This window comes from Colletotrichum godetiae, assembly GCF_030913485.1.
Source record: "Colletotrichum godetiae strain CBS 193.32 chromosome Unknown BDP55scaffold_92, whole genome shotgun sequence".
NCBI lineage: Eukaryota > Fungi > Ascomycota > Sordariomycetes > Glomerellales > Glomerellaceae > Colletotrichum > Colletotrichum godetiae.
In genome coordinates this window covers 41,724-54,204 of record NW_026851340.1, presented here as the reverse complement: position 1 = coordinate 54,204, position 12,481 = coordinate 41,724, and the positions used below count along the sequence as shown (strand labels likewise).

At 50.5% G+C, this 12,481-nt stretch overlaps 5 protein-coding genes across 5 annotated transcripts; 2 read left to right on the top strand and 3 right to left on the bottom strand.

The window, feature by feature from the left end:
- Positions 1 to 131: 131 nt before the first annotated feature.
- Positions 132 to 2,734, bottom strand: BDP55DRAFT_721395 (uncharacterized protein; the record flags this gene model as incomplete). The annotated part of the gene is made up of 6 exons (XM_060578512.1): positions 2,624 to 2,734; positions 2,549 to 2,564; positions 1,905 to 2,467; positions 1,619 to 1,828; positions 1,396 to 1,542; positions 132 to 1,337 (listed from the first exon to the last, which is right to left on the bottom strand). Exons 1-6 carry the CDS (start codon positions 2,711 to 2,713, stop codon positions 132 to 134), a joined length of 2,232 nt encoding a protein of 743 aa, XP_060422221.1. The 5' UTR covers positions 2,714 to 2,734.
- Positions 2,735 to 3,309: 575 nt separating this feature from the next.
- Positions 3,310 to 4,646, bottom strand: BDP55DRAFT_773963 (putative cytochrome P450; the record flags this gene model as incomplete). Its single annotated transcript, XM_060581194.1, has 3 exons — positions 3,310 to 3,436; positions 3,492 to 3,875; positions 3,931 to 4,646. The coding sequence occupies 3 exons, from the start codon at positions 4,644 to 4,646 to the stop codon at positions 3,310 to 3,312; spliced, it is 1,227 nt and encodes a 408-aa protein (XP_060422220.1).
- Positions 4,647 to 5,264: 618 nt separating this feature from the next.
- Positions 5,265 to 6,948, top strand: BDP55DRAFT_698956 (major facilitator superfamily domain-containing protein; the record flags this gene model as incomplete). Its single annotated transcript, XM_060577843.1, has 5 exons — positions 5,265 to 5,453; positions 5,505 to 5,666; positions 5,784 to 6,313; positions 6,377 to 6,693; positions 6,749 to 6,948. 5 exons carry the CDS (start codon positions 5,265 to 5,267, stop codon positions 6,946 to 6,948), a joined length of 1,398 nt encoding a protein of 465 aa, XP_060422219.1.
- Positions 6,949 to 7,814: 866 nt separating this feature from the next.
- BDP55DRAFT_567187 (uncharacterized protein) lies at positions 7,815 to 10,096 on the top strand (the record flags this gene model as incomplete). The annotated part of the gene is made up of 3 exons (XM_060570570.1): positions 7,815 to 8,918; positions 8,976 to 9,227; positions 9,281 to 10,096. The coding sequence occupies 3 exons, from the start codon at positions 7,815 to 7,817 to the stop codon at positions 10,094 to 10,096; spliced, it is 2,172 nt and encodes a 723-aa protein (XP_060422218.1).
- Positions 10,097 to 10,352: 256 nt separating this feature from the next.
- BDP55DRAFT_761651 (uncharacterized protein) lies at positions 10,353 to 11,969 on the bottom strand (the record flags this gene model as incomplete). Its single annotated transcript, XM_060580873.1, has 4 exons — positions 11,469 to 11,969; positions 10,968 to 11,344; positions 10,721 to 10,890; positions 10,353 to 10,650 (listed from the first exon to the last, which is right to left on the bottom strand). Exons 1-4 carry the CDS (start codon positions 11,797 to 11,799, stop codon positions 10,353 to 10,355), a joined length of 1,176 nt encoding a protein of 391 aa, XP_060422217.1. The 5' UTR covers positions 11,800 to 11,969.
- Between the last annotated feature and the right edge of the window lie 512 nt (positions 11,970 to 12,481).

Here is a 12,481-nt window from a genome sequence, read left to right as displayed (position 1 = left end):
GGAAGGCTTTTGAGATGATGCGAAGTTTGATTGCACTGTCAGTTGTTGATCTTACATCACAACGAATCAAGTTGGGAATAATTCCAAACATGTTATCATGGATTACTTTGATAGAAGTATCGAGCAACTGATCAGCTGCAGCGTGCCTCCCAGGCGCCGATTACCTCCTCCATCTCTTGTGTCACACCCCAGTGTTGTGAGAGGCTATGTAACAAAATCCGGATGGAGCTGAGCTCATACAGTAAGTTCCGCGCTATCCAGTCTGCTTTAGGAGAGCCAAGGTTATTCCGCAGAAATGACAAAGTATTGCCAGTTTCGCCAGATAAAGATGGCATCGCATCGTCCTGTACGTTGTCGAGGCCATGGATCAGGACTGACTCCCAGTGCACAGAAGCCGGTACCACTATCTTAGACACGCCCGGAAGAGCAAACGAACTGTAGGTGGTGGCGGCCGCGAACAGCGCACCTGGCAAGCTCGTATCGTGTATGACGCCTAAGGGTACCTCAGATGCCAACCTATGAATCTCCAAAGCATGTAGAAGACACTTCCGCGCGGGAACACCCCGTGCCCATCCTTCCGGGTCGATACGCGTTGGCTCTTGTCTCTTTTTCCCACCAAAGATGCTTTGCGTGATGCCGTAGTGGTAGCACATTCTTCTTGCTCCTCTTGCGGTACTGACCACCAGATCGAGGCAGATGGCATGCCACCGGAGAAGACCTATCGTTCTATCCGCCGCGCTCAGTTCGGTGCTTAGGGATATTTCTTGTCGGAAGGAGTTCAAGGTCTTCATGACCTCGAGCCTGCGTTGAGGACCACCTTCGGTCTGATTCGTTCGCTGGAGGTCTGTGGCAAGAGACGATAAAATCTCTAGCATGACTTTGATATTGAGAAGTCCACGAAGGCCGGTTAATCGTTCGGGCTCACCTGTTCCTACAGCATGCGGACCTTGAAGGTCAGAAAATCTCATCGCCGGTTCATTGATAATTTCAGCATCATCTTTTGGTATCCTCATCTTATCGATCCATTCGTCAACTGTAGCGGCTGCGAAGATGTCTTCCCGACAAGCCAGTGGTAGTGACTTGGTTGCTGACCAAGTGTTGACTAAATTGCCGCTAAATTGCGACGCAACACCATCAATAACGCAAAGACCTAGCAAGGTTCGAAGTTGTGTCTCTTGCGCTGCCCAAGACTTCCAACCGTCCATCTTGACGCTCATCGTATCATCTTGCCGCGGTATTACATGCGGGCGTGCACTGGCGTCGTACATGCCACTGTATTGGGACCAGTGCATGCTCAAGCCATAAAATGTTTGACTTGTCATCCTCAAAGTCCGGTTCTAATCACTGATGTTCAGTAACACTGAACTCGGTATAAGAGAAGTTAGGATAACCGACCTTGGATAGAGCCGCGTAGGTTTGACTCAAGAGGGCAGTCAGGACTAACTCGACACCACTACATGTATCACGGTCTCTTCTTTGGCCTATCATCTCGGACCAAGAGGTCGCGATAGCAGTGTATGCGAGTCTCCATAAAGCTTCTCCCTGAGGGATTCAAGCGATTTGGTCAGTAAACCAGAAAGGTCATGTGCCAATTCCATCTTTCCAGTGTTTTACTTACTTTCGCAGTGGCGTCTTCTGTCCCAAGAAATAATGAGCCTAGTGCAATAGCATTCAGGAGGAGGGTTGCTGAACAGGCTCGATACACGAATGTAGGTCGGTGAATTACGGGCAAGATGGGAACGAGCCTGACGAAGAACATGTGAAGGCTACTATCAAGGAAGCGTGGTGTGAGGTCAGAAAGCTCAACATGGGATGTCACATCGAACAGCTTCGCAATACGCATGTTGGTTAGTGAAGACTATAAAAATCCATTTTCGGGAGAGTCCATTAGTATGAAGACTTACAGTGTTAGTTAGAAGTCCGTTGACGGTCTGTACAGCTCGATGTCCATCCTCTGCAGCAGCAAGCTCTTCACGAGACACCTGCCCAGATCCTCTAGCCACCCTGGCCGATGGTGTCGTATCCTGTGGAATAGTTGGAATGAATACAGGCACAGATTGTGCCCAAGATACACCTTCGGCTGACATGAGACTTTGAAATAGGTCTTCAGAATCGGGCCATAGCAACGACGAAGATCCATCGTGCTGTATCAGACGTTCCGCGGAATGAAATGCCGATGACCACGAGGCTTCACTGGTGCTATTGTATCGCTGGTCATCACTAAAATCGCCAAGATTGGGGGGTAAGTTAAGTTGACCGGCTGAAGGTAAACTAAAGGAACGTTCTTGCATTCCATGTCCAGCGGCGATGTATGAGAGGTGCAAAGAGGGTCGGTTCTCCGTATTACTAAGAGGAGAGTTTCGAGGTTGTGCTGCTTCTCGGTGGCCTCTAATGTGTCTGGTGAGTACATCACCGCGTGAAAAGCTTCTCTGGCATATCGCGCATTTAAACGGCTTTGCACCAGTATCTTCCTTAGAGATCAGTCTTCAACCTGGAAGAGTAAAGACTTCCTCCCGGGGCTTAGATGCCGCGTGAGCATTGAACTTACGGGCTCTTTCGTGCCTCTGAGAACAGAATTCGTTTAGTAAGGCGTTCCAACCATGTCATGGCAATAAGTTCGTACCTTGAGATGTTCCTTCTTAGTAAACTTACGATTACAATACGTGCACTCGAAGTTGCTCGCGGCCAGGCTTGATCTAGCTTCGTCAGCCATTGCTGTTCGTTCACTTTCCACATCTACGCAGAAGTGCCGATTGGGGAAACTGTTTTTCTCGGTTCCCCGCAAACCCCGCGACATCACTGCCGAAGCGAGGTACCGGAGTGAACCGGCAGGGGTCCGGGTTTCCCACACTACACTCGGCTTTCCCACTTCACCCACATTTCCCCAAATGCGTCACGTCGCTTCAACATTCTCGACCTCACCAATATCGCCATCGGCTGACTAAACCGGTGTTATTCCACCGCAATCTTCAGAAAACCGATATTCAACTGACCCAGGTTCGTAGAAACTGGTTTTATATCTTTCTAGAGGCCCGAGAGTCCTGAGGGCTCGTGTCCTCGACTTGCTAGTTGAACAGCAATGTAGTAGAGTAACAGCAATGGGAAATTGTGACACCATATGAAGACAGCAAATACCAATAGTATTGGAGGGCTGGAATGATCGATACAAATGGATTATGGAAGTCAATTAAGTAGTAGCGCAAATTAGTGGGCAAGAAAGGTCCATAAGCATCTTTGTGAATTTGCACGAAAACCCGAAAGAAGCACTCTACCCCTTGTTGCCATCTTTCTAAAACTTATGTTACACGTCTACAAGATGAAGTTCATTGGACAACTGATGATGCCTAGTTCGGGCATGCGGGAGTACTGCAATTCGCCACCAACCTCAAAATCCTGAGTGTTCTTGAGGATGACTCGGAGAATGATATCGAGAGCTCTGTACAAATTAGAACCTGAGTGTTTTGGCTGGTTCAAGATCGGCGTGGTCTTACAATCTCGCAAGAGGCATTCCAGCGCACCGATGTCTGCCTCTGCCGAATCCCATATGCGCCGAAATGTTTTCTCTATGAAGAATGAAATCGTCTGGATCCCCGAAAACTTCCGGATCGCGATTGGCTGCCGTGTAACACAAAGTGACTGGCTCATTGGGGTGTATGACCTTGCCGTGCAGATGTATGTCTTTCGAAGTTGTTCTGGCAAATCCCCGGTAGGGACTGTATAACCGCAGAAATTCTTCCATCGCGGCGGGTATTAACGGAGGATTGTTTCTCAAGTTGCGCTGTAGCTCCTTGTCTTTTGACAAGTGGTTGCAAATTGACCCGATCAAAATCGGGGGTGCGACTACGCCGACGACCAGGCTTTGTCGAAGACAACCGCTAGAATATGGGTCAAACACTACAACAGGTTTGGCCAAATAAGACGAGTGCTTACATCAAGTGTTCATTGCTGAGGGGCTGTCCCTGAGCATCTCGTTCGGATAGCAGGGAGGATGCAGGGTCTTCTTCAGGATCCCTTGGGTGCAAGCGGCGATCTGCTAAAAGCTCTTGCGCGATCTCGTATATCTTCATAGAATTTGACGTCACAGTCTCGCCGTCTTGCATCCTCCAAGCATTCAGCCAACTCGCTGCCGCAATAGCAAGTTTAGGTGCCACTTCAGGTTCGAGGTTTAACCACTCCGACACCATGCGAGCAACAAAGTTGGCGGCAAATTCGACGCTGATGTCCCCACTACCTCGAGCTAGTAATGGAGCAAGCTCTGCCTCTGCGTGCCGTTGTAAGGGCCTTCTGAGACGGAGGAGCCGAGCAGGCTTCACTGTTCGCTCCAAGGCGGTCCGAAAGGGAGTGTGTGCTGGTGTGTCAAAGTTTAGAGGTGGTCGACGAATCCCCCTGGAATCACTTGGTACCACTGCTTTGACGCTGGAGATGTACGTTTCGGAATCCATGGCGGCTCGTTTAACGTCTTCGTATCGGGTGAGGAGCCAGTATCCTCCATATTGGTTGGTGTGAATAACAGGGCAATGGCCGCGAAGATATCGGTACTCATCATATATCTTGGCTGGGTCGTTGCTGATTACAGCGGCTGACTTGTCGATGTCAAATGTTGCATCAACTTCTAGAGTATGCTGTTCGATAGTGGCGACGGCCATAATGAATAATATCTATAAGCGTATGAACTATATCAGTGATAGCCTATGCACAAGATTTAAATCGCGGGCATCATCATAGGAAATCGGCGTGAATGGCGAGGTAAAATCAGAGACCAATGATAAGGCAGTAAAGGGAGTTCGCGATAAATCAAGCCAAGATCCAAAGAGAATGCTTCTGATTCTGAGACCGATTGACTGAAGTGACTGGCAATGACATTTCCTAATAGTAGATTGCCATCTCTGAGTTTGCGCCACAAGGCAAGTGGCCTAGCGTGTGGGGAAATGTTGGAGACCAACGAAGCGGGAAATCCTTTCCAGAAGACCGTCAATTTACCAGCTATATTCAGCTTAGCATTGGAGGGGAAAGCCAACGGACGAGGGCAAATGGTCCGCAGGATTCATTCAAATTTCTCCATATTTGGGATCGTTATTGAAAACAATCCGGGGTCGATGTTGAGGAATCTGGGGCATCCGTTGTTAAATGCTCACCTGACCACGAGGCCTAGCTGTCTGTTTGTGCCGCGTTGACTGATAATATCAATTATTTGGGCACTGCTTCCTGCTTGCCAAACTGTTGGACCCTTGGAGCTCGAAATACAACAGAGGATCCCAATAACAATGAGTCGTTCAGCTGGGCAGGGCAAAGACATACTGGATCCGGAGCACTTGGAGATCGTCCAAGATAATATTACACAGCTGCGTCCCACACACTACTGGCCGCAAGAGGATGCTGAGAGACGGCTCGACAAGAAAGTCGACCTCAAGCTAGACCTGATTGTCGTGGGTCTCTTAGCTATCGAATTCATCGTCAGTTCAGGAAAAAGCTCTCCATGGTAGCCCCCTATTAATCGTCCTTAGTTTTGTGGCATCGACAAAACCAACGTCGGCTTCGTTGCCACTACTTCGTTCGCTAAAGACGCCGGCCTGTCTCCTGATGATATCCCGAAAACTTTGTCCCTTTTCTCGGCCACTTACGTCCCCCTTCAACCATTCATGGTGGTCTTAGCACGACGCATTGGAGTAAAGTACTTTTTGGGGCTACAACTTATTGGTTGGGGTGGTCTCTGCATTTGCCACGCAGCTATCAAAGGCCGCTGAACCCTCATTGCCCTGCGGCTCCTCATCGGCGCCGCCGAGTCCGGCTTCACACAAATCGGCATGTATTATATGTCAACCATGTACCCAAAGTACGACGTGGGACTCAGAGTCGGTATGTTCACGGGGATGTACTCGGTGGCAGGAGCTTTCGCCGGCGTCCTTGCGTACGGCCTTCTCAGAATCGACTCACGTAGTGTCCATGGCTGGCAAATTGTCTTCCTCTTTGAAGGCGCCGTCACAGTGTTCCTAGGGCTTTTGACGTTTGTAGTTCTGCCGAAGAACTTGTCCTCTGCATGGTTCCTTACGGCGGAGGAGCGCGCGCACGCGATACGACGCATGGAAATTGATCTCGCTGGCGCTCAAGAAGAGGCTGATGTTGATAACACTACCGTCGTCAAGCGAGACTTTATTGATGTCGCCAAGGATTGGAAGAAACTTTTAATTGTGGTTTGTAATATCACGACGGTCCTTCCAGTCACGGCTTTCACGACCTTTCTGCCACTGGTTGTCCAAGGAATGGGATATTCGGGTATCGAGGCAACTCTTATGAGTGTCCCGCCTTTCGTTGTGTAAGGAGGCTGAGATTCACCCCGGTTACATTGGAAACCTCATGCTGACACGCTGAGTTGTAGGGGAACTGTTGGCCTGCTGGTCATTGTCAAGTCTAGCGATTACTGCAAGGAGAGGTCTCTGCACACTGTCGGCGGCATGTGTTTGGGCATCATCGGGTGCGTCGTCATGGCTACCTCTGCGAACACAAGACTCCGGTATGGCTTTGCCCACGTCTGCATGGCAGGAGTATTCGTCGGTGGCCCCCTTCTCGCCGTGTGGTTGGCTGGAAACACTCCCTTGAAAGGGACTAGAAGCGTCATGATGGGTGTGAACGGCTGGTCGAACATTGCTGGCGTCATTGCAGGGCAGATCTTTAAAAGCAAATATGCTCCCCGGTGTGGGTCCCCCAAGTTACTCCTCGTAAATGCTTAACCTCGCTAACGGCTTCATAGACGAGGTCCCACTCATTGTAACCATGATCATTATGGCTTGCGGTATCTGCGGGCTTGTGTTTCTGAAGCATCTATACAAGATGGAGAGCAAGAAGAGAGCCGACGAGATTGCATGTTGGGATGAAGCACAGTTTGCTGCTGAAGCTGTGTGCAGAGAAAGGAGGGGCGACCAGAAGCGCACGTTCATGTATGGTTCATAAACGCCCGCGTTTCCCACGGATGGGAGTTTCGGAACCTCCCCTAGTCAGTAGCTGTGGTTTTGCAAGAGTCATCTGCTACCAACCCAACACAACTTAACTTTATCCTCAGGAATGGTTCAGCTTGGCGTATGGCCTCGGTTACTTCTTTGACCAGAGACTTACACCATCATAGGGTGTTCGTCCGGTACGCTGCTGTATGATTTATGTAGTCTCAAGAATAGGGTAGGTAGGTTGCCGGCCGCAGTGCGGGTTGTGATGCCCAGCGGGCGTGGCAGGGGCCACTCGGAAACGCCCTACTGAAACCCCGGAAGCGCCAATCTGTCAGAATCACCAAGTCAGCATCGGCGGATTTCATATGTGGCGCTTTGCTTACGAATACCGGTAATGGCAGATAGATCCAGCTCTTGAACAGATCCGGCATGGTTCAAGGACTAGCCTTGAAGCAAGGAGTGCCGGGCGACGCGGATCAAAACTTAGTAAAAGAGAATCATGGGGGTTATTCCATCTTAAACCAATCGTTGGAGCCCCGTTATCTCTTCCCCGCATTCTACATTTCTAGCGGGTAAGGGACCCTAGGCTACCTACACAGTTGTAGGAAGTCCCGCTTTGCCGCTATCAAGAGGAACATAGCCGACTAACAATCTGTCGGCTTATCTCTTCACTCTCCTATTCGATTGAGTTGGTTGTCTTTCATCCCCCGGCACTTCTCTCTGACGGAACCGCTTTTCAATCCTTTTGATCGTTGTGTGGCCTGCATATTGAACGTCATCGTTTCACTTGCTTGCGCAATAACCACCTGAGAATTAATTGCTCTCAATTACGTTCAGAGAGTAAAGTACCCTGCGATGCCACGGAGCAAAGACGCCATGGCGCAACCGAAAGAGAACCGCGTCGCAAAGAGGCCAAGCCCACAGAATGGAGAGACGGGGAGACGACGAGCGCCGTACGCACTGCGTGCTTGCGAGGCCTGTCGTCGACGAAAGGGGAAATGTGACGGTCGGCAACCATGCAGATACTGCGCAGGGCGTAAACAGACCTGCGTCTTCGACAGCATCTACGGCTCCGATGACGGCATCTGGTCCGTTCCGACAGCGATTTCAACCGATGAATCTTCAATCGAGTCCGACCAATCAATGCGAGAGACTTCGTCGACGTCAAATAACCAGGAGAACATCATGAAACTTCTATCAAGTCTCCAAGACCAATTGAACAGTCTCGCGTCCCGCGTGCATACTCCCAGCGAGGCGGCGAGCGCCATACAACCATCCCCAGCTTTCGCGATGGGCAACCAGACACCCGAAGATTTCCTGTCCGCCCTTATCACCGACGCCGGGGTCATCGAAACTTGCCTCGAATCAATTGGGCCGTCGACATGCTCTCCGCCGCGGGCACTGTATGGCCTGCCGAGTCCGGAGGACACCATGAAGGTTGCGCGAACCCGCGTCCGCCGAGAGAGCCTATACCACACGCCGCCCGAACCAGCGCAAGACGAAACGATCAGCCTCGACTTCATTCCCACCGTTTCTGGTCACGACGACGCCATCTCTCTAACGCAGAGCACGAGCTCCTTCAACCCACTGATAACAGGAGGAAGCGATTCCCAAAAGTTGTTGCGGTTCAAATCCTTAATGAACATCGACGAGGTGGTCGAAATGCTTGGCGTATACCAAGACGTTATCGGAGAGCTTCACCCAATTATCGACGTCGACCAAACTATTGCGCACGCTCGATCCTTCTATGCAGATGTGGAATCAACAAGTTGGGGAATGGTCACAGAGAAATCGGCCACGCCTGCTGAGGAAGATTTAATGATCTTGAATCTTGCCTTGGCAATCGCACTGCACACGGAAGCGACGCCGGAAAGCTCCAACATCGAAGCGCTCATCGTAGACTGTATGAAAGAGGCTGTCAACAGCAGGGTCACTGAATCAACCACAAGTATGAAGCAGGCCATTATTATACTGCTCAAGGTTAGCCGCAACCACCCCTCAACCGAATTTTGACCTGCGCTCATAATAGATAATCAGGGCTGCTATGAATACTTCAATGATATGCCCCAAGTTGCTTGGCGCATGTGTGGCATAGCCGGGCGCATTTTAATGGAGCTCGGTGTACACAATGAGGAAGCGTGGTCTCGTCTAGCAGACTCACAGAGTCAACGCTCAGAATTATGCACCCTTGTCTCCAGCATTATCATTCTTGACAGGCAATGGAGCGCAGCAGCCAACCTGCCTTCCAATTTTCATGACTCTAGTTTCAGCCCTGTCAACCTTATCTCGGTAAGCATTATCATTCTAAGCGAACTCTCAACCTGCATTAACACTCATGAAAGACCGACCATCCCTATATCAAAGCTATGATGTCTTTCATTCGCGTCAGCAACAAGTTGGATGGGCCTATGGCACAAGCCACAAAAGCCCAGCGGTACGAGGACGAGGATAACTTCGAGCTCATGAATTTCCAACTGGAGCAATGGCGAAAACGAGCCGTCGGCAACTACTCCATCACACACCCTGAGACATGGAGCCTGAGCCCTCCAAAGCAACCTTCCTCCTTCCCCATATTACTCCACCTGCGCGCAGAGACCGTCCGGAGTTTCCTGCTCAAGCCGTGGTTCTTCTCGCGGACCGACACGCAGACTAGCAAGAAATACCTCCAGCCTGCAATTGAAGTCCTCTTCGACATCTGTGACGTCCTCTACGCCCTGAACGCCAACACGGACATCTACCGCAAGCAGCAGCCTTACTACCAAGAGCTATTGGCGTCGGCTTCCGCTCTTGGGTTCGTGCTGACGTCGTCTCTGGAGCAGAACCGTTCGACCCTGCTAGCTAGCCTACCCCCGGGTCTTTCCAAGGCAATGGGCCGCAGCTATGAGTTGGCTGTGGCGCTGGCGGCGAGTTATGTTACGAGATCAAAGGCTGCGAAGCAGTTGTCCGATCAGCTCGCGGGGGTGCGTGGGAGCCTTATGGGGTTCGGCATGCTTGAGGTGCCCGACTCCGCCGAGAAGGATGACGGCAAGAAGGACGGCGACGTACTTCCTGTGCCTGAATTTGTGTATGATGGGTCGTCGGGGTGGGACGATGAGTTCCACATGCAATGGCCAAGTTGCGATCTCGAGAACAGTTTTGCGGAAGGCATAGTCTCATAGGGGGGCCTACTCGCGGTTGTACTTTTATGCCATGTGATACGAGCTGAATGACGAGCAATGACAACACTTACGATTAGTTTCAGAGCCCAGCCTGAACGGTTGCCACCAAATATCTACTGTTCTTGAGCATCCAGAATCAGCCGATACATATATCCAGGCTCACAATGCGTGGATCCTCTAGAATTAGCTGGAGAAAATGGAGGAACTAGAAGCTACAATTCTTGGACTCTCTCGTATCGCCAAAACGTTTCCGTGCCTATGACATCCGCACCTGGAAGCTAAACATCTCGTTTGACAAAACAGAGTTCCGATCCCTCATCTTTTGCGCGGTATCAATCCCTAATACCGGCACGCGATACTCAAAAGCCGATCCATCCTCTTGGCCTTTGATCGGATAAGGGAAGGGAAGGTATTGTGGCATCAAGCCAAGTTGAGCAAGGACGGTTCCCTGGTCCCAAGAGATGTGCTCGTGGTATAATCTATCGCCACGAATGTTCACAACAGCAGTGAAGGGTATCTCTACTTTCTTGTACGTTGGCGGAATACCAGGAACACTTAGAGTTGTGGTGTTAGTTATTATCTACTTTGGCCTGGAAGAGTATTACTTGAAGCAAAATTACTCACAGCCAATCCACAACAGTGTCATGTGTGAACTTGTAGATGAACTCATCCACAACGCGGTCAATCCCAAGCGTGCGGCTGATGAGCTCCAACTCAGTGTCTTGAGAGTTATTGAAGATGAAGTTGTTACGGTAGAATTGTGTCAGTGGCCCTCGTCCGATGCCACCCGTCAGCTAAGTGCACGCGTTAGTAGTGAAGATTATGTATTCTGGAGTCCGGACCTCTCTCATGCCCGTCAGAATCCGCTTACAGTGGGAACATGGTTCACATAGGGTTGATCAACCATTGTGCTCATGGTATGCTCAACAGAGCGGTCCGCGAACTCATAATACGTATGCTCATCCCAGATCGCCTCAAGATCGAAATACGGTCCACCGGTGAGTGGCTTGAGAAATGTCAGATTTCTGGTGTGAGACAGAGACTCTGCCCAGTAATCAAAATCTTCATGAAATGGCGTCGCTAGCCTGAATGATTTGGCTTTGGCATATCGATACGTTGTGATGCCCTCTGTTTTCTTTGTCTCGGGTGGTGCTTGACCACCAGCTAGATGGCACAGCATGGGAACTTTTGCTTTCTTGAGTGTGCTCTCATCGCTGGCGTTTGCGTAGACAACAGCTCCCACGATGTCTGGAAAGATGCAGGCCACTCCAGCGATATGGTTCCACAACGTTGGGTCATATGCTAAAGATAGTATTAGCTCGTATGCAAAGTCATTGCAGCCCCGAAGGTTGCAGTCACTCAAAAAACGGACCGACAATCCCAGCTTTGCCATCTTTCTCCAACTTGCTGCAGTCTTTGAGTGCTTTCAATGCAGTCTGCAAGACATCCGCGGCAGTGCTCGGGTTAGTCAACGCCTTGGCTTGGATCTCCACCACAACGAAACCCTCTTCCGCCCACTTGATGAGAGCAGAGGGAACTCCTTCAACAATTTCGAGGCTCTGAGTCGAATCATGTTGCAGTATAATGAGACCCTTCCCGTAGCCTCTGCGCGAGAGCGGCGGTAGCAAGGTGATACCCTCACCGATGCACTGTGGCTCTGCCTTTGGCAATGGCGCAGGGGGCTTGTTGATATCCGCATACATTCTGGATAACTTTCGTGGGAGCGTGAATCACATTCAATGGTACAGTTTGGAAAGTAGTTTGGGGGGTTGTCAGCTGCGAGTTTAGTCTATACGTGGAGTTCTGCATTCAATCAAGACACTCAAGCAGCCAACACCGACAACCTGGGATGGACCATGCCTTGGGCTTGACGTTCCGATGGCTTGGTCCCGCCTGATACGGTAACCTTGTTTTAGCGCATAAAGAACAGCTGACAAGACCGTAGAGCTGGGTCCCTTGTATCCAGTGTATCGCGGGGTGCGCTTCCGTTAGAAGACGTAGGAGCGTGCATTCCGTTCCGTTCGGAAGTTCCGTGGTAAGCACCAAGGCAGCGAACCATCCCCGGCCGGCACCACATTCGCTGTTACCCGCGCTTGGACTCGCTGAGCCACGTTATGGGGCAGACGATCATTGAGAACATGGGTAAGGGTACGTGCCATGAATTCTTCAGCAGTAGTCGCATTTGTAGATGCAGAAACGATGGGCAAACGGTGTCTAGATGTTACGATACTTGACCTTGGTTGGGAGCTCGAGAGAACAGTATCGCGCGGAAATGCATGCAGTCGATAACACTTTCCTCGATCAGAATGTCTAATAATACTTCTTCCTAATAATACTTCTTCAACATTCTCAACGGTCTTCTGGAGCACCCTTCGCGTATCCATG